Source organism: Cornus florida, unplaced genomic scaffold (assembly GCF_030987335.1).
Source record: "Cornus florida cultivar Cherokee Brave unplaced genomic scaffold, ASM3098733v1 CherokeeBrave_3.0.0_Hap2_Chr02, whole genome shotgun sequence".
Lineage (NCBI taxonomy): Eukaryota > Viridiplantae > Streptophyta > Magnoliopsida > Cornales > Cornaceae > Cornus > Cornus florida.
Genome location: NW_026775572.1, coordinates 5,350,479 through 5,377,550, shown reverse-complemented (window position 1 = coordinate 5,377,550; position 27,072 = coordinate 5,350,479). Strand labels below are relative to the sequence as shown.

At 35.2% G+C, this 27,072-nt stretch overlaps 2 protein-coding genes across 9 annotated transcripts; both read right to left on the bottom strand.

Moving 5' to 3' along the window:
- Positions 1-54: 54 nt before the first annotated feature.
- Positions 55-16,280, bottom strand: LOC132293271 (uncharacterized). Of its 8 annotated transcripts, none has more exons than XM_059790674.1 (20): positions 15,866-16,280; positions 15,039-15,108; positions 13,482-13,504; positions 13,132-13,319; positions 12,021-12,146; positions 11,847-11,889; positions 11,512-11,603; positions 11,213-11,302; positions 10,421-10,475; positions 8,804-8,903; positions 5,825-6,047; positions 5,147-5,342; positions 5,021-5,058; positions 4,203-4,275; positions 4,017-4,118; positions 3,905-3,930; positions 2,838-3,813; positions 2,675-2,724; positions 2,424-2,584; positions 55-213 (listed from the first exon to the last, which is right to left on the bottom strand). In XM_059790674.1, the coding sequence occupies exons 2-20, from the start codon at positions 15,078-15,080 to the stop codon at positions 133-135; spliced, it is 2,685 nt and encodes an 894-aa protein (XP_059646657.1). In that variant the 5' UTR covers positions 15,081-15,108; positions 15,866-16,280; the 3' UTR covers positions 55-132. The 8 variants fall into 8 exon arrangements, with proteins under 8 accessions (XP_059646657.1, XP_059646659.1, XP_059646658.1 ...); XM_059790676.1 differs by having other exon boundaries at positions 11,512-11,594; XM_059790675.1 differs by having other exon boundaries at positions 15,995-16,280.
- Positions 16,281-17,585: 1,305 nt separating this feature from the next.
- On the bottom strand, positions 17,586-20,657 carry LOC132293270 (ubiquitin-ribosomal protein eL40 fusion protein). The gene is made up of 5 exons (XM_059790673.1): positions 20,497-20,657; positions 20,311-20,397; positions 20,075-20,177; positions 19,000-19,066; positions 17,586-17,833 (listed from the first exon to the last, which is right to left on the bottom strand). The coding sequence occupies exons 1-5, from the start codon at positions 20,597-20,599 to the stop codon at positions 17,807-17,809; spliced, it is 387 nt and encodes a 128-aa protein (XP_059646656.1). The 5' UTR covers positions 20,600-20,657; the 3' UTR covers positions 17,586-17,806.
- Between the last annotated feature and the right edge of the window lie 6,415 nt (positions 20,658-27,072).

Genomic DNA, 27,072 nt, shown 5'->3' with positions numbered 1-27,072 from the left:
TACCTCTTTGTTTTCAATCCAAATTAGCACTATTTTCTCCAAATCTCTTACATATGATCAATTTTTGGTCTTCTTTCAGCTAAAAGATCAACTTTAGTCAAAATAAAGGGATAAAAAAAGATAGGAGTTCACCTAAGATTTTCTTCCGCTGGCTTGAACTTCAGCAGCCGGTGGCTGTTTCCTTTGCAATAACTTTAAGGCCACATCTGAATCCTATCACACCAATAAACATTACACTAATGGGCATTAGGCCAGATGGGTGCGTGCACGTTACATTGAACTTTATATATACATATTATTCTCTCTAAAAACAACTACAGTAAAAGGTAAAAGCAAATCAAAAGTTCAAAGAATCAAAGGTAGTCATAAAAAAAGTTGAAAAAGATCGTTGACTTGAAAGAAACTGATATGCTCTATTAGTTATATCATAGATGCATAGATTTTAGGGGTGAGACATGGCCTACACAAAGTAATAAATCTTGACCTTGTTGAACAATCGTAATACTCTGAGATTTATTGGAAGGAAAATAGATGACAGAGATCATTCTACTTTTGTGTTGGTGGCTTAGGGTCTTTAACACCAAGTCCAGGTTTCGAGACGGGTAGGGGAAAAAAAAAAAAAAAAAAAGAAAAAAAAAGAAAAGAAAAGAACAATAGACGAGAGAGAGAGTGAGTACTCATCATATACTAATAACCCAGAAAAATCACAAAGACCCGATATTGTCACAATTCCAGGTTCATTACTCTTTCCTTCTCTATACACACACACACACATGCTAAATTTCTTCTACCTTGTATAGTTTATTACAAGCCTCATGTATAGTTTTCATCTAGTCCTCTTTCTTTCTTAATTTTTTTTTTTTATTTCGGTAAATTTCTTTCTTCATTAGTTTTTCTTGATTTCTTCCTCTCTATTTCTTTTTTCTTTTTCTTTTAAAGTTCTTTATTCCTTTTATTTAGTTGACTATTACAATCTAATCTACCACACTCCTTTTAATTGTGTTGCTTGCGAATGTATAATGGATTTGACTATTTTTCAATTAGAAAAAGAAAGAAATAAAGATGTGCTCATGGAATTCTGTTTGTATAATATTCCTATTTTCAACCTTGTCCTGAGAATCTTGAGTTCCATGTACTAACATTACAAAAACAGTTTCCAGTGAGTTGAAACAGCAGATTATTTTCCACATGAAATGACCATATAATCTGAACCATTAATAACAACTGTATTGAACTAGGTAAAGTTTCCAGAAATCCTGCCAACCCAATGACAGCTATATCACGTCTTCCAAGCAACCAAATGATCTTCATTGCTTACCTTGAAAAAAAAGAAGAAAAAAGGACCTACCCATTTCAGTGGTCTCAAAGAAGTCATCTTTCTGGTGACATGAGAATCAATACTACCGCTCGGAAATCATACGTGTTAATTGTTTCCTATAGTATCATACATGTCACGGATTGATGCACGATCATCACTACTTCATTGGTCTTGGAAAGGTCTGTTAAAACCTACCTAGCTCTCCTTAAAACAAAAGCAAAGCCCAATTTCCTCCTTTTAAAAAGTTTTTTCAACATCAAATATCAACTCTAATCACAACTTTCAGAACATGCAGGATTCTTTATTAATTATTTTTGGGTTGCAGGATTCGAAGGCAAACTTGGCGATTTCCGATTATTGCATGCCGAGAATTACAGGGCATCGTCCTACTCAAAGGTCAAGGTAATGCAACTTTTTTTAGAAATGAGAAACAATTTACATTGATCAGCATTATATGAATATAAAGGTAATCATTTTTCCATTTATATTGCAAAACTATAGATCAACTACTCATCTTATTATCTCCACCAAAATGATGTATTATACCACTAAACCGTTGATGAAAGAATGCTCTAAACAAAGATTTGTGTACTTCTCAACAGTAACGCATGTCCTTTGTTTTTTTCCCCCCTGCTAACAGGATCATCTAACCTGAAAGGGATACCAGTAATGATGGTGTCATCTGAGGACTTCCCAACATGAATCAAGAAGTAATCATTTGCACTACAAACTTCAAAAACATTGCCACTTTAACTAATTAATTTGTATATTTAATTTCCTCATGTGTGGTTATGGTGATGTGGATTAATTTACAGTAGGAGATGTTTTATGTCTGCTACTAGCACCTCTATTGAAATGCAACCATACATGCCTAAATTATGAAGAAAAAAAAACTATGCATGCCTACCATGGAAAATCACGGTGGTGTTATTGACATGCTTAGATATATGTTATTTTGAACACATGACTTGTAGTAAGGTCTATTGGCATGTAATTGCCACTTCCAGAACCCTTTGCAATAGTTGCGGCACAGAGGCATTTAAAACAAGCAGAAGATAATGATATCCTGTATCCTTCAAATGTGAATTAGGAAGAAGTATCATACCTTCTTACTAATGTCCTGCGCAGATGCATCCTTCAGTACCTTCTGCACACATAGAAGTTGAAGAACATAGCTTTCAAGCATCATCACGGGGTAGGATGGGTCCACACTATTATTTTGTCCTTTGCCATCTACCTTTCCTTTAGGCCCAGAGTTTTCTATCTCTGTACTTGCAAATTAATACATGGATACACTCCATCAAAATATAATTACTGCAGATTCAAAACCTAGCCGAGAAATTAAGGTAATCCTACCTCTACAGCCATTCTGACATGGAAGAGAAGTGCGGGCAACATTGCGATTTCTGAAAACAAATTAAATCTCATGAGAACAGACATAATGGAAGTTTTGATGATCATTTTTAAAAGAAAAAAATAAACTAGAACAAGAGGGAAAGATATTTCTGTCGCAACATACATTTTTTTGTCAATATTGGCCTCACATTTGTCAGGGATTTTCACAGATGATGATGTCTCTTCTGCATCTACTGGACAACATGTTGCTTTTATACTCTCCGTCATTTCTGGAGTTCTATCTGTTGCTTCCCCACAACCACTGCTATTCTCTTCAAAATCCACATCATCCATTTGCTTTCTATTTTCTGACGACAAGCCGTTGCTCCCAGTGCAAATATCTTTCTGTTGTTCGAACTTTCTGCATTCAGTTGGCTGGATTTCTGATTTGTTTTCCCAATCTTTTCTAACACTTTCCTGCACTGGTATATTGGAAAACTCTCTCTCTGTGTGAGAAGCAGAAACATGAAATGAATCTTGACATCCACCTTCAATATTGGAGGCTGGAGACAAATTTGGCTTGCTCAGCCTGGACCCAATGTTTGAGAATATAGGGGTCTCATTAGAGTTCACAGGACTAAATGGTTGGCAGAATGCATGTTTTTCAGAGAAAAAACTGCCACAAGGCGAACATTCGGCAGAAATGTTATGTTTGGAACTTCCAAAAGGTGACTGAGCGTTAAAATGTAATTCGGGGACAGGAAATGCGCCAAAGAGATCTTCAGATGAAAGCTTGCAACCTGAGGATGCACGTTTTTTTGTGTCTGAAGTTTGGCAGAAAGAACTCAAACCTGATTTTATATCAACAGAATTATACCCTTCCTCATATAACCAACTGTCATGTGGTCCAAATTCTTTCTGGAAATTAGTGTGTGAGTAATGGGCCGGTCTTGATGAATTTGAAATCTGCCTAAACTTTTGTGGTCCATTGATATCCTCCCCTTGCTGAGGACTGTCCATATTATTTCGGTATGCTTCTTTGTAATATGTGTTCTTCTCACCGCACTTATTTGTCGGGCTCCTAAGATCACTTCCATGCCTTATCGAGTTTTGTCTTGTCATTGAGTTTGATGGTGGATTCTCAGATGCCTTGCCCCTTACTAAATTAGTGAAAATAAGATTTTCTTGAATACGATAAAAAAATTTAAATAATTTAAATCATCAAGTCATATTGAAATCAATATATATAACCTGCACTGGACGAGCATGACTCTTCACTGTAAACAAAAGAAATAAAATCATTTAAATGTTAAACAAAGAGGGACAAATAAAAAAACCATCAGAGGTAGCCAAAGCATATAACCTCAGCATGCTCATATTATCTCTTGCATCTTCCATTAAGCAAGACCAAGCTAGTTTGTTAGTAACATCTCTACCATCACAGTTTTTTCCTACTGTAGAGTACCTGCCATCATACAAAATAAATCCACAAATTAAATGAGAAGTTACGCAAATACGCTTTCATTACCTTCTCAGCAGATTGACCTACCATGTCCCATCTGGAATTATGAAATCAAAATCATTTTCTGACATTTGGTGCTTCGAATATGTAGCACGTGACGCTGACAAAGAAAAGATAAAACCAATCAAAAAAAAAATGTAAAAGTTCTCCATTATGACATTTCCAGTAACAGATAGCAAATATACATCCGAGACAAGACTATTAATTTTTTTTTAGATAGAGGAAGAATCATGCCATCACTCACATATTTTTGTTGTCGGTTATATCCCACCAAATGATTATCCCCTCTGTGGGTGTGGGAGTGGGGATAACAGCGCACAAGAGGCAAATACATTTTTAGATTACAACTCCTTTAGATGCTCTCATTCTTAGTTTATCCATGCTTATAACATTGGGTAATGGATTACTATACATCCAATTCATTTCCCCAGTCATTTTCTTACAGAAATTACTGGTAATATGTCAAACATTGCATTTTACACCCCTTAATAGCAGATCCTACCTTCAGAAATACATGTTTTCCAAAAAGTGAGGTACGAAGGTTTGCGCAGTTCCAATACATCAGGACATATCCCAAATTACTAAATTTAGTGCACACAAGATTAACAAAAGAAGTTACATTACTATAAACATACTCTCCCCTCAAATCTTCAAAAGATGTATTGCACCCTAGTAAATATACTTGCAATTCTGCAGATGTAAGAAGTTGGGAGAATACTGGACCCTCCATAAAGGCCTTCTATTAGAAAAAACCAGTTAAAAACAATTCTATTCTTCCATCAAGTTCAAAAAATAAAACTAAAAACATGGTACTAATTTCATAGTTTTGCAAAGACAAAAAGCACCTAAGATATTGGATCTGCAAGTCACTTCCTCACTAACCCTGCATGGATTTGACAACTTGGTCAAGAAGTTGAACAGAATGATTTTAATAACAGGAAGGAAAGAACAGTCAGTTTCTAATAGGATACCTTTTCTTTTGTCTATAAGGATTGTCAAAAGCAATGTTTGATATATAGGGACCGTCAAAAGCACAATCTGATATCTCTTGTTTTCCAAAATTCAAACAATCTAAAGATCTGCCATTAATTTGATGTGGCCAGTTCTTCCAAGATGAATCGTACTCTGACTCGTCAAGGAAGTCGTCATCTAGGAATCTAGACTTAGCTGATATACATAGAATAAGAGATTTGTAACATGCCACTTTTCCATCATGAAAAGTAAGAAACAATTTAATTGTAGGGTATAAAAAAAAGCCCATTATGTGTGTGGTCATCACTAAAAGAAGAGCTATATAGATCAACAAATCTAGTTTCATCCTTGTGATAAGCACATCCAGTAAAATCACTAACTAGCATATCTGAAATCATGTCGAGGAAAGTTTCTTTATCACGGTTACGATGAAAAGAAAATGATTTTAAGATCATATCTTCATCAAAGTTTTGTTTCTTATTAAAGCTAAATACATAGAGTACGTCAATTGAGGTACCAAACACATTTTTTGGGAACTTATAATTTAAAAGTGTATTTCCAAAAATTGTGCTATCTAGATATGCATATCAAAGATATAGAATCTAACTGAAGAAATACTGATTAAAATAAAACCTTAAGAACCTAAACAGTAGAGTTGAAAGAAAAAAAAAATATACCATTCAATATATTATCATTTTTGTCTTCCCTGTTGTACAAGATTTCTTCATGACCGAAAAAATTATTCATTCCACATCCAGCGCCATTGAGTTGTGATGACTTGTTTTTGTTGGATAACTTCTTGATAGATTTACTAAATGAATCTGTTATACCCCTTGAGAAGAAAGGTTGCTCCAAAGAACTGCGAAAACAGGGCATGTCAATGTCTTGCATTATGACATCCTGCATATATACACGACAGTTATGAGTCTCAGATGTCATTCAATAGTAAACAAGTTTCTTAACCCTCTCATGTAGTTCCACACAAATTACTGCCAGTCCACTGCACATAGCCACATAGGTATAATAAAACCAAATGAACTGAAATGCATGAAATAGAAAGTTGACAAGAGTATTGCAATGCTCAAAAAGAGACCGTGAGATTAAAATTAGATGGGCCCTGAACCCAACAAAATCTGGTCTAAGAACAAGCTCTTTCCTATCAGAAGCTTATCAACATCTGTGATCCACTTCTCCGATTTCAGTTGGGAAAAGGCTTTCTAGAGTTGAGAGATTAAATAATATTCATCATGAAATTATTCTGCTAAAGAAACTATTTTGTCATCGGCAACGCCCTTTTACAATCACTTAGGAGAAGCAAAAACCAGTGTAACAGGGAATTATATTATTTGCTTTATTAAGTACAGCAAATTTATATTTTCTTATCAAGTTTTCCTACCAATTTAAGTGCAATGCATTAACCATAAGCATTTCAAATGTGTTTTGTCCATAAACTATAGTCCAATAACAAGTTTATCCACAAGGAAAGATCCCAAAAAAAAAAAAATGCTTTGTTAAAAAAAAATCTTCAACTTTCATTCCCATTTCCCAAGAAACACACTTCCAATCAACTTTACTTTTTGTTTATCAGTAATTTAAATCACCACCACTTGCAGTTGAATACATTTCTAGTTTGTTGGAATCTTTTCATTCATCCACCTAGACATCCTCACCTAAAAAAAACTTACAACTATGGATGGGTTGCTTCTTTTTGGTCCAACCTTTTGCCTAAAGCATTGCAGTTTTAGAGTTTTCTAATTGAATTTTGTTTTTAATTCTCTTTGGACCGACCTTTTGCTTAGTATTGCAGTTTCACAGCTGTCGAATGAAAATTTCTTTTTAATTCAATTGCAACCTGTTGATCATAAAAACTTCAAAAGTATCCAGGGTAGCCTAGTATCCGATGAATTTACCCACATGAAGAATGAAAAACTTCAATAAATTATAACCAGAAACACACGATTGCACATAAGGAAAAATTGAAAGAAAAACTGAACACTACTTGCATCGAAAATATTTACAAATGATTCTAGATCATTTGTAAATATACTTCAACTTTCAATCCCAATTCCCTAGAAACACACTTCCAATCAACTTTACTTTTTGTTTATCAGTAATTTAAATCACCACCACTTACTGTTAACTACATTTCTAGTTTGTTAGAATCTTTTCATTCATCTACCTAGACATCTTCACCTCAAAAAACTTGAACCACAGATGGGTTGCTTCTTTTTGGTCCAACCTTTTGCCTCATAAAGCATTGCAGGTTTAAAGTTGTCTAATGGAATTTTGTTTTTAATTCTTTTTGGACCAACCTTTTGCTTCATCGAGTATTGCAGTTTCACAGCTGTCTAATGAAAATTTCTCTATAATTCAATCGCAACCTGTTGGTCTTAAAAACTTCAAAAGTGTCCACGGTAGCCTAGTATCCGATGAGTTTACACGCATGAAGAATGAATAACTTCAATAAATTATAATCAGAAACACAATTGAACAAATGGGAAAATTAAAAGAAAAACTGAACATTACTTGCATTGTAAATATTTACAAGTGATTCTAGATCCAACCAAGCATGATTGAACTGATTCAGAATTACTATCATTACTTTACTTCCTGCAATTTCATAGGACAGATGAACCGGCAACCCAGTTAGACTACTGGTCCCCGCCACATATTAGACTAGCTCTCTCGAGCTGATATATGTTGGGGGAAGAGAGAGAGACATCATGTGGCATGAAATTTAATAATGATAATTGACCTTAATAATGAGCCATCATCAAATTGAAATATGTATTAGGAAGTTTAATGTTTTATGTGAGTACGAACTGGATGGGCCACCCAGTGTGACCGCATTTAAACTGGTTGAATGGCTATTAGGTCATAGAAGATGGTTGATGGCGCCCAATTTGATAATTGTGTCTTAAAGATACTTCATACCTCACCATTTCTCCAGCAAAAAGATAATTCATACCTCACCATTCCACCAGGAAGTTTTATGCTGGTCTTTCCCATGTACTTCTCCTGGAGTCCTAGTGCACCTTCTCTCTATTTTGATACAATTTATCACTGAGTTCAGTATCTTTACATCTTTCCACTACAGTCTTGCTGTTGTTCCAACAGCAAGACTTATGCTAGCCTTTCATTTTATTTATCCTCAAGCATCTTTCCCTGTTCCCATGCAATTCCACATTCCATTCAGCGGCTTCACACCCTTCTTTTTAAAATCTAATTTTCACTTTCCTGCAGGATTAACTCCAATTTCAACCCTATCAATCATTTCAAATAGTACTTCTCCCTCTTCTAAGTCTGACCATTTTTCTAAGCCTCTCTTGTTTATGCATCCCATCAATCCTATCAAATCCAAAAATTTTAACCAAAAAATGATTGTTGTTTGCCCAGGTATTTCCTTAGTAAAGAAATAATCTCTGCATTTTTTTGTTTTGTCCCTTTTAAGATTGTGTGCATGCTTTAGATATTGCATGCAATAAGAATTCATGCAGAGGTAGCAAGTTTCCCAATATGCAAAGGTCAATGCTTCTAGGAGGAGGGAGGGAGAGAGGGAAAAGAACTAATTGTGGTACAAATAGGAAAATTATAGAAAATAGCAAAAATGCAGAGATTTATGTATATTAAAAAGTATGCATCGGTAATGCTCTCACCATTTCAACTTCAAGATCATCCAGGATACTGTTATGGTTCTTGGATGGGAGAGCTTGCCTCGTGGCGTTCAATGGCTTGGAGCAACCATACGAAAAGATTCTATAGTAATGTGAAATGTAAGGCATTGTTCAGAAAAGTTCCAATCTTAATTTGGGCTCTTCAGGTTATAACAAGATATAATGCAGCTAAGCCCCTTAAAATTAATTTTAATTGTAACCTCTACATGCAGCAGAGGAAACTATGGAACTAAGCAAATTAGATCCAGCAAGAATAGTGAGATAATTATAAAAAATCAAGTTGAGAAAAAAAAAGCTATGACATCAACTCACAAATTATGTCTTCAAACATGTTTCAAATTTTATCAATAAACAAGATGAATTGTTGTATAACAAGATCACAGTAAAGGTTCGGATGTTTACTGTAGTTCTAAAGCAAATGCAGGACAGCAAGAGCATCTTAAGAATAACTCAGGGACTAAAATCAGGACAAGAGGGCCCTGTTTCGTTCTTTTATTTGAAAATAGTTTTAAAAAACAGTGAACACAGAACCATATTTAGACAAAATAATAGCGTATTTATGAAATCAGATTTTCCTCTCTTTTTTAAGGAAAGAAAAAATTAGCGACTGGATTTTCAAACATTTCTTCTTCTTTTCTTTTCTTTTTTCCTCCCTTTGAGAATAGTAAAATATTCTCAGAAAACATAACCAAGTAGGCTCTAAAATTCAATGTTCATTCACATGCAGAAAACAAAACCACACAATTTATCCTTTGTGGAAAATTAATTTTAGCAAGTCAGAACTGTTCATATATCATTTGGATTATAAGAATGATCAACCTGTTGGTGCATCCCAATCAATTTAGACAAATTTTTTTACATAATATCCTTTCATTGCAAACACTATAGAGCATAAACTGGTTTAAAAAGTAACTAAGTTAACTTAAGTGGAACTGTACAATAGGTCATGAGTCAATCAGTAAGCCTTAGGCAGATGCCAAAGGTTCACCTACTTTATGCGAAATATATGTATAGAATTGCCCATCTCCTAAATTTCTTTTGGAAGTACTCATAAGAAGCTTGCCCATGGGAGGAATCTAGTACTTAGAACTATCAGGTTGCCAGTGAACTGTAGTACATACATGTTTTTGTTCTTTTAGTAAACTAACGCTAAATGAATTTTTTTTTATTTAAAAAAAGAACAATAGCTTCAACCAGGAATAACTAGAACTGACGCACAAGGGCTAGGCATGGTCAAATAGGCCTGTCTCGGAAATCACAAGGATAGGATAGTATAATTGGAACTATAACTTCGGCATTAGCCACCCAAGTACTAGAAATTTGGGACTGTCCAGTGTGGTTTGGAACTTTGGATACAGTGGTGTACCGATAAAAAAAAAAAAAAAAAAAAAATCAGTAGCTATCTGGCAAGAGTTGATGACTAAAACATGCCTTCTACTTCTGATCTATAGGAAATATATACATCCTGCAGTAACATTAAAAAACTCTTGAAAAATGGCATTACCCTTGAAGTATTGCAACACAACACCAAGATAGCATCCTAACTAGAAGCTAAGGTCTACATCATACAAGTTCAATTCTGGAAAGTCTGACAGTTACCTGCCAGGCTGTTGCGGTGATTGGACTGGTGTTTCTGATTCCACTTTACCTAAACCTGATGAAGAGGAGAAAACTTTAAACAAGCATGTATGCCACAACATCGGAAAGACTCAGAATCTTGATGGATATCATTTTCATACATAAAAAAGCTTAAACATGTCAGCATTTTAAAAGAATTTTGCAATTTGTTCTACAAATGCACATAAAACTACTATATAACAATGAAATCCTTCTGACAATAAATAAGCATGAGTATCATGTGAAGAAATGAGTGGAAAACATAACTAAGTTCATTTTTCAAAACTTGAGTTTAAAAGGCCAGTCCGTTTCTTTTTCCTAAATTCTTTCACTAATTACTTGACTACTGCAAGAATTCTCCAGTTCCTGGTTAAGAAAGTTCCCTGTTTGTGAGGTTAGCTTTCACTTATTTTGCAGACAACATTATGCATTGACACCACGGGACCACTATCTCTCTCTCAAAAAAAAATTTAAAAAATTAAAAAATAATAAAATCTCAAACCTCAAGCAACATGACTGTAAAGATCACTTTGTTCTTCTTATGATAAAAAGTCAATATCCACCGTCCCGTTTGAGTTTTTTTAGGCAGTCTATCCCTTAGAATTTGCTATAATTTCCAAAATATGAACATACCTTCAACTTGGGATGTAGAAATCATAAAGGACTTCAAAATTTTATAATAGTCAAAAATGGAAAAAAATAATTCATGAGGCTGACCACATTCATTTGGGATAAAGGTAAGGATGATGATGACAATGACAATGATGAACATACCTTCCAGTGAAAATGCAACATGAGCTTCATTTTCTCCTTCTGAATTGTTGCATGGTACATCATCACCAAGTAAATCAAGAATGGAATGCTCTAGGGAAAAAAGGATAAGAAAAAAATAAGTAAACTAAGATCAAGTAAACATTGAGATGTATCTATAATGATAAACCAGCTGCAAATCAGGTAAGAAAATGCTTTACATACCAAGGAGCTACCTATCAATTGTTAACCCTCAAACCTAACAAAAGATATAAAAAGTCATATACTTAAAAGCTTGGGCTTAATGAATATAAGCTACTCACGGTGCTTTCTAGCAGTCATCCTTTGATCCAGCTTGTCAACATTCCCATTTAAAGCTTTGTTATGACAATCAGGATTACCAGCCCTGTGAAGCCTTAAAAAGAATCAGCTCTTCACAAGGACAACACAAACTCTTTTACAACAATAACACACCAACTCACGAAAAGAAATAGAAGATCCAAAATGCATGAAATTAGAAGACAGTGAACATGCATGTAAAAAGTGAAACCATAGTTAATCGAGAGTACTTTTATAATTGCTAAATCCCACTTATAAAATATTAACAGTTGGGAATAAAAGGAATTTCATAATTAAACATGCATACACAAGTACATACATCTTTGGACATGCAACTTCCTCTTGGTAGATCAATGGAGTTCCTGCTTCAGCATATAACCCTCATTTATATTACAACTCATATAAATATCACTAAGTTAAAAAAGAAATCATTGCAAAACGAGACAAAATCTCAATCAAAGCTACAAAGTTGATTGCGTTCAGAAAAGCCTACTTGTTTCTTTAAATTCAGTGGTACTTGCAGGAGTGACTCTATCAGCCTGGAGTCTCTGGACTGGAGGTGAACAATTTGCAACGTGGTAATTCACCGTCCAACCATTGCCATCCAAATTTTCCATTTCTTATAGAGTCACAGAAACAGAAACATATAGGGAAAGATACAGAAAAGGTAAAGAAACTGTCATCTACGAAAAATAAATGAAAAGGCATACCTAGAAAAGTCATATCCCATATTACTATCACAGCTGTGCCTTTCTGATTAAAATTTAAAATACATTGACTACCGACTCTTTTCTTTTATTTCCTTATTTTAAAAAAATTTAAGTGTCAAAATATATTGACTCAAAATCCAGAATAAGAGTAACAAGCCAACCACATCAATATTGCGAATGTTACTGTAGTAACCTTGTGCCAATCAAATCAATAAGATGTTTCAGATAAGAAACCATGCTTGACGTTTATGTTACATGGGGTCAACTGCATCAACTGGGTACGGATATGTAATCATAGTATTTATCAAATCTTCAAACACAAGGACATGAGATCACGGCTAAATATCCATATTCTTTAATGTTTTTCCTTTATTTTTAAGGTAAAATGGTTTTTATGTAATACGGAGTTCAACATGGCAAAAAAAGGAAAAAGAAAAGAGAGAGAGACAGACAGACAGAGAGTTTAGCAAGGCACTTCTTTTGAATTATAATATTTTCAATATATAATTAAATAATATGTGCATGTCCAAATAAATGTGTTGGACATATCCAATTTTAAATGACTTCGAGCATTTAGAAGAGACTATCTATATTTATAATGAACAATGAAGCTTGAACTGAAAATCTAGGAGTTATTAGCTACAAGTCCCAGCACTGGTTTAAAGTGATCAGCTCAATTTTAATATGGGGGAATGAAACAGCCTAAATTGACAATTGTCACAATTCTGTGTTTGAGCAACTTTCATTGAGGTGAACCTACTATATCTTATCCAATTCAGCAAAAAAACAATATGAATAATATTCATAATTTGAATCTCAACCACTTTAGATGATGGGAATAGGAAAAAGAAATATGCTGTATTTTAGATCAGTTCACAAATTTGATAGATTTACCACTGTGGAAACTGGAATTGCGTTCTTCAGCAACTGTTGACAAGTTCAGTAAACTGAGGATATCAAGTGATCGATTATTTTTTTGAGATTGACTGCATGTGTTCATTACATCAGAACAGCTTTCTAGCCCGTTTGTCTGCTGCTGCTGTCGTAGTTGTCGTCTTCTTTGCTCAAAATATTGCTTTTGCCTGAGAGAAGAACTCAAGGAATCATGGTAAAAACAGAGCAATTTACATCCTCTAACACTATCTCAAATTCTGACAGATGCTTTCAACAACAAAAAGTATTAACATAAGATGACCATTTGCTTTCTTTGAAATGGGGAAAAAAATAACAAGAATTGTCTGTACCTCTTTTGTGTTGACTTTCTTGACTGAAACATTCCTCATCATGGAAAATTGAAACATATCATCAAAACATGAGAGGAAAAGGTGTATGTCAAAACAGAGATTCAGCATTTATTGAGTACATACAGTCTATATTCTATAAGACCATGAAAATATATCTAACATCCTAATTGATCACATGAACCTTAAGTTATTGACAAGAAGTTTAACCATGCCAACTTCTCTTCTCAAAATACATAGGAGCATAAAACTTTAGTAATACAAAGTAGAATAAAGTGAACAATTACACTAGCACTGATCGCATGCCATGGCCCATGGCCCATCAGTATCTATAAGTTTGGTCTGTAGTGAAGAAAAGTAATCATTTAACATATAAATATACATGCTCAATCGTGTGAGTTCCATGACTAGAGACCTGGAGTTGAGTAGTTGACCATGTACTGAGACATGACAGAAGAACTCGTGTGACCGTATGCAACTAAGTTCCAAGAATACAACTAACGAAGCTAGAAATTTCCAAAAACTATAGAGAATTAAGAGATTAGAGAAATCAAACCCCTAAGATTACAAAATCATAAGCCAGTGATCACAGTTGAATATTTACACCGCCATGTTCTTCTTCTCCTTCTCTTTTTCTCTCTTGCTCCTTTTCTGCTTGAAGACTCAAGGGACTTGGGAGAAGTTGAATATGTCTTAATTAGGTAAGGGTTTCCCTCATCTAGAATGTCCTAATGCAGTTCCCAAGCGACACTAAAACTGCCACTTTGCCCCATAGTCACAATTTAATATGATTCTCTATAACCAATGAGAAGCAAAGAACAATACTTATTTGAATGTAATATCATTTTAGTAAATGTATTCATTAAATATCTCAATCTACATGTAAATGAGAATAAAAAAATACCATCATTTGAATTTATTGAATATAGTGAAAAATGGAATTCTAAAGTCAATTTCCCCCCTTGAAGAACAACATTCTATTTATCATGCTTGGCTGATCTTCTAAACTTCCAAATGTCAGGTGTTTTTCTCTGAGATTTAAGAGAGAAAAGAATTTTTTTTTATGTCCAGAGGATACTAAAAGCCAAAAGACTGGTAAAATAAATTCTTACATGTTCAGTGTCCTTTGTACTTAAAAAGGTTCAATTCAACATGATTAATAGCAGCCAAAACATTCACATATAGTGGTCATATGAACTCTCTAGATGCACATTTAATCATTACATTGCATCAAATTGATATTAAAGATCTCAAAGGGATGACTTGACCTCAAATAAGATTTCAAAATCCAAACTATAATTTAGTAGAACCTTAAAATAGTTCTTTTAGAAATTTGAATAATGACCAAAGCAATAAGGTGCAAGATTTGGTTGTGCTAAGTGAATCAAAATATGACTTTTCTAGTTTCCTCAGTCCAGTCATTCTGGATGGTGAAACTGTAAAGAAGCTGCATTATGGTACAACTGTAACCTTCCTAAAACTAATAAATTCTCAGTGTTCAAAAAGTCCAGATTCGCAAAGAAAAGTTAAAATTAAGTCCTCATCACTGGTCACACTTACAGTTGTTACTTTCCGCTTTGATCCACCCATCCATTGTAACATTGTGAGAGATACAATCTTTCAACAGAGCCTAAATGAAGCAAAAGCAGCATGCACATCACCAACCCAATATATTAATCAAAGGTATGATTTTTATAAATAAAAAAAAAAAAAAAGAAAAAGAAATCCTATCAAGAACACAACAAACACAAGAACAGACCTCTTTTCTAAATAAATATAAAAATACCTAGTCAAATAGACTTTTTGTCTTTGTGGACTTTAGCTTGCACATTTTGTGTACGCAATGCTCTCTTAATGCAAGGAAATTTAATTGATATCGCATAAAAGTAACAAAATGTTACAAAATTGGAAACTTGTTGTGGAATTAAGGGGGAAAGGGCCCAGTATCTAAAACTTCCATTTGACTATTTCAGAACTTGAAGCTCAGAATATGCAATGACTCTTGTTTATAAAATATGACGTAACTAGAGAAACACCAATTGCAACTATCCAATGAATTCTTCATACAATTAAGAACCAAATTTGCAATTATTAATATAAAAAATTCAAAATTACTCCAGAGAAACTTTCTCTGAGAAAGGGAGTGGGATATAGATATGTGTGTGTGTGTGTATAATACGTATAGAGAGAGAGAGAGAGAGAGAGAGAGCAGTAACACAAATCTTAATTGGAAAAAAAGCAGATAAATGTCTCCAAAAGGTATACAGAAAGTCAATTAAGCTGCCATATACATACTCATGAACCAAAGATGTAATTGAATGCTAAAGCGAAGAGTAATTAGATGAATAAATCAAACAAATTATTTGAATTACAGATAGGACCTTTACCAGGACAGAGAAAGAAGCTTGAAATGTGATAGAGATTCGTGCGCTGAAATACAAAGATGCGAGAGAACAACACAACCACAAGTAGAATTTTAGAGAGAATATCAATGGCTTAGAGAGAGAGAGAGAGACCTGATACGCAGAGTGTAGATGGAAGATGAAGAGAGGTCCAATAGCAACAATGACGTCGGTGGCGTGCCGGTCGCGACCAGATGTAGGAGAGAAGCCAAATTGTTTGATCATTCAATGGATCAAGCAAGCAAGGTCTTCTTCGAAAGAACCAGAGCTAGACGAGTAGCTAGCTCGAGCAGGAGTTTAAGAAAAGCTAAAGCCCCGTGCCCTTCTTCTTTCTGGCGTGATTCCCCGCCAAAATGCCATTTCTTAGCCACTCCTCGTCTGAAATACGGCGTATTTTCATTTGAGAGTTGCAACTATTAACTCTTTAAAAAATGAAGTACTCTTTGGAAAAATTATGGACAAAAAATTATATTAAATTGTTTTTATTAAAAAAATTGCAGAATACTTTTATTTACAAATATTATTTTTTCTCAAGCAAAGAAAAAAAGGCAACTCAAAATTTAGATACTAAAAAGCATTTTTATTTTTCCATCTGAAGATCTTAAGTTAATTCTTCAATTTAGATCAAAACAAATTAAGGTTCGTGTAAAATATTTTTCCCAGAAAATATATATATTTTCAGGTTAAATATTTTTTTTATTTTCTCGATATTTGACAAAAGTCTTAAGGTCCAAATTGAAGTCAGTCCATCCTGGGGTGTTTAAAATAGTTTGCCTTAATATTTTTTTTTCCTAAATGTATTTTAATGAAATATTAATCAAAGTAAGGATTATAGGTGTTACTTTTCCTCCCATTCTAACCATTTTAGAAATTTATTACCATAGACAACTCTTCAGCGGAGGCAAGCAAATGAAGGCGGCATTACGTGCAACCTACAAGAAGCAAAGCTTTGTAGACTCGACAAGCCGCTTATAGAATGCCTAAGCCAACGGAGAACTTTATATGGCCAACCACTACATAAGCTACTGGCGGGCAGAGAAAGCTCATCGAGCATCCCTTCGTTCGTTTCTAAGCCAAGGCCCCAGGTCTTCGAGCCTTCAGAAATTCATTACCATAGACAACTCTTTAGGGGCTAGTTCAGGCCTGGCCAATTTGGAGCCTGACAAGGGGGGACACAAAGCACTGTAAAATGAAGGAGCTAATGTACGAAGACTAGCCCTTACGGGCTATGACTACAAAGTTGCACTTACAAGGTTGGACCCTGTGCTTCCAGGTTCTAATCGCAAGGCAGCAATATGTTTCAGACATTGTAACTGGAGTGATCAAATGAAATAACTGCAAGCTACTTTGGAAAAAACTGGAACTACAAAAACCACAAACAAATGCAGAACAAAGAGGTAAAGATTTCTCACTGCTATATTATGATCTGCCTTCTTTTCAATGACACAAAGACACCAGTAGAAATCAATCTACAAAATCCCCTCCTATTGCCTCTCAAACAAACATCTTTCGGAAAATTTTATCATCAATAGCCTACCAATTAATAGTATGCCCGGGTACTTCAAACACGTAATCATATGTTAGAGAGGATACACAGGCCACCTCTCCCTAACAAACACTACTTACACGCGTCTGCTTGCAAGATCACACACAACAACAAATTAAGTCGGAAACCTTCACAATAACACAGCTAGCACCACTTGAATTTACGAACAAATCCACTGACATTGATTAAAAAGACACACATATGGAATTCGATGCCATTCCCATTACAATCTTCTAAATGCTGCAGAATGCAAATAAAGGGGTAGTGCAACATATTAGAGGTACAGCATCCATTGTAATTAAAACATATGTAGCTTGTTTAGTACAAATCCAATGGTTCAGCTCCACTTCAAAATGCAAAAAACAAGAGTCCACAAAGGTTCACTTAATCTTCTTCTTAGGCCGCAGCTGCAACATAAAAATCAAACAAAGATTCAGCTAAAAATGTAAGAACTTATACCATATAGAATGTCCCAGTAGCAGTCAATACAGTAAAAACTTAAATAATAATAGGTCTAAATATGCCCAAATCTAGGAACAATTAAAAAAACTGAAGTAATTAAACCGAAAAATACGACAACCTCCCTTATGAAATAGCACACACTTCCCATCTAGATCCCAATCTCCCTTCACCAATCTCCCTTATTTTTTCGGTTGCAAATTCCTCTGAACCATTCAGTGCAATTCAAAACATCAATTCTTCCCACGGTAGTTATGCTGGAATATTGAGTTTACCATACACATCCCCCACTAGTAAGGTCAAATTAAATGAATTTACAATTTAATTTACCATGGATGAATTTTTTTCACTTCTAACATCTCCATAACCATTTTAGGCCCAAGCTCTCCATGCTCAAGCTCCATATCTGGTGGAACAAAGTCCAATAGCTTCCGCTTTTATTCATTGAGTCACCAAATAGTCACCAAAGGGAGTCCTATAGTTTCCCCTTCCCCTTGATAATTGTTAAAAGATGAAGATCCATGGAAAAGCGAGAAATCCAAGAGCGAGGAAATGAACTGAAAGTTCGGAGGGGCAGAGATTTTAAGAAAAGAGAAATTAAAGGTGGGAAGAAAAATTCCCCAAGTGTTAGGTTAATAAATAATAACAGCAATAATAACCTATTGGGCAATCATAATTACTATTTATTAAATTGTGGAGATGAGGAAACTTTTGTGCCCATTTGTGCTAACGGACAGCGATGGCATTGGAAAAAACAAAGGTGAAGATGGGTGGCCGTTGAAGATGTGTTGTTTAAATGCTATACACAAAAATAGGAGGATAAAGACGATTTTTTTTCTTTTCTGATAATTGATAGCACGGGTGAAGAACTAAAGATGATGCCCTGATTCTCATGATTTATTTTAAGTCATACAATTAAGATAATCTTGTTTTAGGTTTGAAATGAGATAAGATATATGAGCAAAAGCATTCCATTAACGGCACCCACTCTGGGCAAAGTCGATGTGATTTTACTGTCAAGATGAGAAGCAGGTGCAATTTTGCAAGACCCCAAATAAGTTGGCATATTTACAGGTGAAACATAAAAATCAAATGAGGTAGACAGGAGAGAAACCTGATTGCTGTGACCACACTTCTTCTTCCTGCAGTTCACAGCCCTTGGATGCAGACGGGCATAGCATCTACAGGGAAAATAAGAAATATGATAATACAACCATTAAAAAGCAAATATCCCTTAGGACTGCAACTAGCAATTCCTTAGGACACCGGCACAATATATTTAGGGAAAAAAACGAGTGTCTAAAAACACCTATTACACAATGAATTGTTTAACTTTAAAATACATATTTGTAAGATGTAACTATGCAATGATGGAACAACAGAACAGTCCCACCATTTTCAAGAACTAAAAAATATTTAATAAATAGGTTCAGTATTTTCATGTAGGGTGTCAGTTTTATTTAACTTAAACTTGGGGCTTTCGTGTAGTTTATGCTCTCTTAGAATTAATTGAACTGTAAGTCTACAAAAGGAAACTATTGCCACTCAATATCAAAAGAAACTATCTGACTATGCTTGAGATTTTGAAACTGTGAGAAACAATTGGTATGGAAGCCATATCCTATTCCGAATTATAAACAAGTAAAACCATCTAATCCCAGTGATAAAATGTACCACACATGAAAATCAACTGCAAGTAATTGAAATCAGCTGACAAAGTTGTAGAATGGAAATCAATATATGGAACGGTAATACCCTCTTTTGCACTTCAACAGCAAGAGAGGCAACAAAATACAGTTCCATTAGCAAAATAAACCATTAAAAAGAATGGAAGAAATGTAAGAAAAGACATTTAGAAACATAACTACCACGAAATGTCAGCAAAACAAAAGATACTAATTACTAAATATTCATTCACATATCAATTTTGTTCCTTACCTCCAACCGAAAAATAAAAGAGGAACAGAAAAGAAAAGTGAGGATGGGTTTAGGATTTCCATTCTCAATTTCAATTTGTTTCTTTCCATTAAAAAAATCAGAACATGAACAAATCAGCACACAAATCAGAAAAGTAATTATGAGAAAGTCAAAAGTCAGAATATCAAGCATTTGAATAAAGAATTGGAAGCACGGTATCAGACGGAACTGCGCCTATGAGAAAATTAAAAGTGTATATTATAGAAGCGTACTTCCTGCATATCATCTTGTCTTGATTGTATTTCCGAGCCAAAGCCATCAAAGAAGGTTCTATGATCCCTCCTCTAAGCCTCAACACAAGATGGAGGGTCGATTCTGAATCACCAATAAACAAGCCCAAAAACATATTAATAAAAGAAAGAAGTGTTCGATCATTCTTTATTTTGCGAAGTAATAAAAAATAGAACAGTTTTGAGAACTATTTCTTTAATTAGGGCTTAACAGAGACCTTTCTGGATGTTGTAGTCGGCGAGAGTTCGGCCATCTTCGAGTTGCTTTCCGGCGAATATCAATCTTTGCTGGTCCGGTGGAATACCTGTTGAATCGTATCAAAACCATATACAAAAAACGCGTTTATATATGTGAAATATAAATATATATACATACAGATGGGAAATAGAGCAAATATAAGTACCTTCCTTGTCTTGAATCTTGGCCTTCACATTGTCGATGGTGTCACTGCTCTCTACCTCAAGAGTTATTGTCTTACCGGTTAGGGTTTTCACAAATATCTGCATCTTCTCTCACTAGACGAACACACCGTCTCTCTCTACGACTGAATTTACAGAAATGAGGATGGGCTATAGATGGTATATATAGTTTCTTTCTAGGGTTCCCAATTAGGGTTTTGGAAAGGCCCGTACCCGGCCCAATCTTTTACGGTAAGTTGGTTAAGGAAACCACCGTGAATGTTTTTTTCTTGGGTTAAGTGCAAAAAACCTCCTGATATATAAACTTTGTGCCAAACTAGTTCCTACTTTTTGAAAATGTGTATGCAAATCCACAAAATTCATAAAAGGTGCATAACCAGTCCCTCTGACAACTTTTTGCAAAAAGTAAAACTGAAAACCTCATTTTACCCTTTTGTTTCCCATTTTGCCCCTCACCCATATGTGCATATAACCTCGTCGGAGATGTGACCGGATTTTCGCCGGAATCGGATTTTCGCCGAAGAAGACGCGTGAGGCGCGTGACAGCGCGTGAAATCTACTCGCAAAACTTCAGGTGGCGCATGTAACGTCGTCCGTGGCTTTTATTTGCAGCGTCGTGTTCGTCTTCGTCTTGTGGACCTTATTCGGCAATCAAAATGTGATTTTGATCACATTTATTTTCTGCGTTGTTGGCTCTCTTTCTCTCTGATCTCTATAATTTTCCTACTCTTTCTGGCTCTCTTAACAATCACCGCAATTTTCTCTCTCTTCAACACCTCCGCGGCGGCCGATGGGGCGATGGCGAAATGGCCATGGAAATATGGGGTGACCGAGCCCTAGGAATTGACTTTCTTGTCAAATCCCCTCTCGTCTGTAGCCCCTCAGGTTAAGGTAGTGGTAGTACCAAGCCTCTTTGCAAGAACCGAAGGAAGAAAAAAAAATTGAACAAGAATAGAGAGCAACATAATGGAATGTGTAGAGAGAGAAGTGCTGCTGCGCGGGTTGCGTGTGCGAGAAAAAGATGAAGAGAGAGAAAGCATGAAAGTACAGAGAGACCCAACCTGTAATATCCCGTAATTTTAAAGAGTTTATTTAAATTAATTTTGTGTTAGGTTAATTCTTTAATGTGTAGATTTATTCACCTTTTTATTATATATGTTAAATTATTTAATTAATTTTATTTATTTGTGCAGGTAATATTGATTTTTTTGTTCTATATATTATAATGATTAGTTTAGACATTTTATTGGTTATGTTTTAGATTAATTAATATTATTTAATTAAAGTATTTAATTTGTATTTAATAATAATAATATTTATAATAATAATTATTATAATAGTTTATTAATAATAAAAATAATAATAATATTTATAATAAATAATAATAGTATTAAATCGATGTAATGATGAAGAAATTAAATCTTAGGATAGGATTTACCTTAGGACATCTTGTTTGACTTGGCTTGCTAGCCTTAAAGCCTTATGGTTGGGAATGTGGTTAATTAAATGCAAAAATAGATATTTGTAATATTTAAATTATATAAGTTATGTATATATAGAAGTTAGCCCTTTAGTTGAGGATTCACATAAGTTGAAGAAGGAAATAATAAAAGTGAGTTCTTGTACAAGACCGAAAGGAAAAGAGAGAAAGAAAGGAGCCTGAACCGGTGTAGGGAATTTACCCGATTACGCGCAACCGGCGGATTTATTTTAAATCCAAAAAGCCAAGTTATTATCTACTTTTCCCCTTTGAATTAATAAATTAATTGTTTAGTTTATTTGTATGCATAGAGCCAAGGTTAGTAGAGTAATAAATTATAAATTTTATCTTATTAAATTAATAAAAATTTAATTATATAGGATGGTATATATTTATTTAATATCCTATGAAATTAATAATGGCCGAAAATAATTAAATAAAGCTTTAGGGATTTTTCTAGAATTTTCTAGATTTTTTCGGGGCTTTTCTGCAATTTCCGGCGACCTTCCGGCGAGTTTTCCGGTCGCCGACAATGGGGGAGATGACCGGAGTGATCCGGTGTGATGCGGCGCACCATAGGAGGGTATGCGCGCGCATCTGGACCATTAAACAGCAACGATTGATCCGGTGCACCGCGGTCCATGTTACCGCGGTACACCCGGATCCGTAAGCGTTGGATGGAGGGAAGGTAGGTGGATTGATCCGGTGTGGCGCGCAGGTAGGAAAGGTGATGCAGCCACCCAACCGGAGGACGCCACGTCTGTAGGAGCCTTCAACGCGCGCGTGGGAGCGCGTGCGCGCGCGTGGAACTCTCCAGACGCGCGTGGAAGCGCGTGCAAGCGCGTGAGAGAGTGGAAAACATTGGGCTGCGCGTGGGGAAGCTTAGGGCGGCGCGTAGGGGCGCGTGAGGGGCCCTGTCAGCTGCTGGAAATTACCGGATTACCCCTAGGGCCTGTTTTGTAAATTCCAAAGCCTTAAACTTGGATTTTTAGGTACGGGGTTGGTATTTACGGGTTTAACGGGCCACGAAATTATTATTTCAATACCCGTTAAGTATTATTAGGGCCGATTAATATTTCTAAACCTTAATTAGCCGTTTACCGTACAGATATGAATGTGATTCATTTGAACAACATTACTATAGGTGGTGTTATTATTTTATTAAATGGTATTCATTAGTACTGTTAATAATGTCACGGTTATCGTCATATAAGTTATCCATTAGATGTTATGGGATATTTATACTGTTAATCATATATCAACCATGATTATTATGCTGTGTGCATTTCAGAGAATAAATGGATTGTTTAAATTATGTCGCATTTATATTATATGGATGTGTTGCCATATAGAACCATGTGAGCTGGCTAATAAGTTTAGACTCATTTATACCTTATGCATTCGTTGCTATAGACAGATGTGTGGCTTTCGGGGTATATGGTTTAATATTATTGGCATGTGTTGCCTAATTGACATGCTCAGTATATTTAGTAATATTATTGGCATGTGTTGCCTAATTTATATGCTCGGTATATTCATCAGTACTTTGAGAGGTGTTATCACTGTGTAGTTCGTTATAGTCTGTGTTGTCAGTACCGTGCACCATGTATAATAGCTGATTTCCCGGGTAGGGAAAGGCGACACTTAACCACCTAGTGTGAGTTTAAGTGATCACCGTCTGTTCTGGTTGAGGTCATGTTATACATTGGATGTTCCCTTAGGATGTATACAAATATAGTACTCATCCGATTCATAATTTATTTGATTCTCTGATTTGGGTCATAGTAGAGAGGACTTACTCGTGGGGTTGACCCACCATTGTTGTTATTTCAGGATACGGTCAGTACCCGTTCCAAGGTTGAGGTTAGCAGTGTGGGACCACCATCCGAACTCATCTACTCTTACGATCCAGTTCAGGGTAGAAGTTTTACGTATTACTTCAGTTTCAGTTTTTATTTACTTTTGACGTTGAACTCTCAGGTTTATATTTAGGGATCCTTGACATAGGATTTCCAAGTTGTAATGGAGTACTGTATTTAAATAAAGGATGGGTAGATGTTGTATTATTTAGTGTTCCTTTCCTGTCTAAATTCTTTTATTATCATCATTTTGTATTCCATGCTTGTATATTGCCAATTGTTTTGATATCCCTCGTTTTTCATGTATAAGCCTGATCAACTTATGCGTGGAAAATGTGGGGGTGTTACACAACCATCCAAAACAGCTCTGTGAAGAAGAAGAAGATGATGATTGATCTGGGTCTGTGCTTTCAGTAGTGTTCGACAGAAAAGAGAGAAGGGTGTGGATAGACAAAATTTTGTTTAGTGCCTGTATTCATAAATTAGGTTATATCATATGTATTGCATACTATATATATATATATATAAAGAAAATGGAGTCAGTGGACAATTCACAAAGCAGATCTTGCTTTCTGGGCAGTTCGTTTCATACATCCAGGTCAATCTCCAAGCAATTCACAAAGCAATTCGTTTCAATCTCCAAGTCAGTGTGATTGTTGCAATAACAAATATATATATCAAACCAAAAACCTATCTCCAACTTTCACTTCTGATGCCTTTCAAACCCAATTAGGAATCAATCTTACCAAACAAAATGAGTGAACAAGGTCAACCCACTAAAAAAAAAGAGAAAAGAATAAAGGACCTAAAATGGTAATTTATATTGTCTATTTTTTTTAATAATATTTTATTTATATTAGAGAGGGTATTATCGTCATTTTACACGACCAGGGACCCAATCACACCAAATTGATAGTATAGGGGGGTTTTTTACTACACAAGGACTGATATGCACTATATTTATAGTAGAGGGGGGTTTTTTGCACTTAACCCTTTTTTCTTCCCTCTTTTATAATTTGGGTTTCAACAAAAAGAAGATGCGTCAGACATGAGAGAAAATAAAAGGAATAGAAAGAAATCAATAACAATAGTTACGTGAGAAAAGATATTAAATGATAGATATAATTTATATTTATGTTTGGATAAATAGGAAAAAATAATAATAATAATAATAATATTCTTGTTTGAATAGGAGAGAAAATAAAATAATAATCAAATTCTATCTTATATTTTTTATCTAATCTAAATCAAATGGATTACACTCCAAATCTTGTAAATTTTGGAGGGATACAATTTGTTCAAATTGGGCTAATAAATAAGTTGGCTCAATTTTTAAATGACTAAGTATTGAATATTAATATATGGTTAAGTGCAAGAGAACACCCTAATAATATGCAAAATGTGTAATTACTCCCCTATTGTTCAAAAAACCCACTTACTGTTTTCAATTTGTGTAAATAAGGACAAATAACAATTTTGTTGGTAAAATTACTAAATTAACCTTACTTAGCAAAAAAAAAAAAAAAAAAATGGACAAAAGACAAAATATCAAAATTACCCTTAAAGTCATAACATAATAGTATAAGGATTTTAATTGTGTCCCAAAATTTAAAACAAAATTAGAATGTGGCTTACCTTTGAATTTTCCTTCCAATACATTCAAGAATATATATATATAAATCTATAGTTGCTAAAAATAAAAAAATTATAGACCTACATCACTAACTATATGTCAGTCTCACTTATCAATAATAAACTAAATAAATTTAACCGCATTTTATCCCACTTATTAATAATTTTTTAGAAATTGTGCTTGAAAAGTTAATGGTAAACCAACTAGAGAAAATAAAAAAGGGTTAATTACAATGACACCCCCTGAGGTTTGCCATATTAACAGCTATATACAAGTTGGAGCTTTTTTGAACAATGACACCCCCTTATAAAAAATTGCATCCAAACAACCCCTAAAAGGTTATGAAAAGTCGAAATTGTCCTTTAATAATTTATTACTATTAATGATAAAATATCAAAACTCTTTAAAGACCAAATTGCCCTTTGTGTAAGATCAATACCAACCACCCATTTTTTCTTCCCTCATTACCTTCTGTCCACCCAAACCCACTAAATCACTCACCATCGCAGCCACCACCTCTTCACCCACAACCTTTGGATTCAAAATTTTGATGGAAACATTCGTAGTTCATGAGATCGGTCGACATGAGAGAAGATTAGATCGTTTAGAACTTCTGCAAGTTTTTTTTTTGGGCTCCCGTGATGGTGACAACCAGGGCGACGAGATTGGGTTCCGATGAGGGTGACTAGCTAGCAGCGAGGATGACACGGCGGTGATGCATTTGCGACGTCGACGGCAACTAGGGTTATATATATATATATATATATATATATATAAAGAGAAGTGGTGGATGTGGCTGTGGGTAGCGGTGGAATGGTAGGTGCTTTTGGGAGGATGGAGAGAACAGGGTGAACTTAGGAAGAAAGGGAAAAAATTATTTGGTCACTTAATACACCTGTGGTATGGGCGAGGGTGGCGCCGCCGAGGCCGATGCACTCGAGGCGGCCGCCAGTGTTTCAGGATAAGCGGTCGTTGGAGTTTTTGCAGCCAGTGCTAGGTCGGCGTCGGGAAGGATCTCGTTCTTCGACTCACCGGATCTATTGGCAATGACTTTCGTCTCCGTGACGACCTCTTGATCTGCCATGGGCAACCACGCCTCAATTTGGGGGTTCACTGCCGCCGCCAACAACTCGACCTTTGCCTACGCAGACACGAGCGAAGCAATAACTTTTGTTGAAGATGATTCGCGGGATGCCGCTGGCGTTAACGACGTCAGGGAACCACCGGACCTGCGGTGAATGTGTCGGTGAAGAGGCAGTCGGGGCGGCGACTAAGGAGGAGCTACTTGATGGGTTCTTGGAGGATGGAGATGATGGAAGGCTGATGTGGTCGACGACGGGGATGTGACTGAGATTCCAATGGAGAATCCATGATCGCAGAGCTGATTGAATCTGTGTAGGGCTTCTCAGCTTTAGTGGTGGTTTAAGGGCTAAATTGGTCAATTGAAATGATTAGAAAGGTTAAAAAGGTAATTTTATAATTCAAATGGGTTAATTCACAAGTGAAAGGGCATTAAGGTTATTTTAGCTTGTGTGGGGTGTTCTTGTTAATTTTATCAAACTTAAAGGGGTCTTATTGTTCAAAAAGA

Excerpts from the sequence above, each read along its gene's own strand:
- LOC132293271 (XM_059790674.1), bottom strand. The coding sequence starts at position 15,080 with ATGTTACAATGGATGGGTGGATCAAAGCGGAAAGTAACAACT. Across the intron at positions 11,303-11,511 it reads GATGACTGCTAGAAAGCACC|AGCATTCCATTCTTGATTTA; the intron begins GTGAGTAGCTTA and ends TTTTTTCCCTAG. Across the intron at positions 3,931-4,016 it reads GATAATATGAGCATGCTGAG|TGAAGAGTCATGCTCGTCCA; the intron begins GTTATATGCTTT and ends TTTTGTTTACAG.
- LOC132293270 (XM_059790673.1), bottom strand. The coding sequence starts at position 20,599 with ATGCAGATATTTGTGAAAACCCTAACCGGTAAGACAATAACTCTTGAG. Across the intron at positions 20,398-20,496 it reads CAAGATTCAAGACAAGGAAG|GTATTCCACCGGACCAGCAA; the intron begins GTACTTATATTT and ends ACGATTCAACAG. Across the intron at positions 19,067-20,074 it reads GACAAGATGATATGCAGGAA|ATGCTATGCCCGTCTGCATC; the intron begins GTACGCTTCTAT and ends TTTTCCCTGTAG.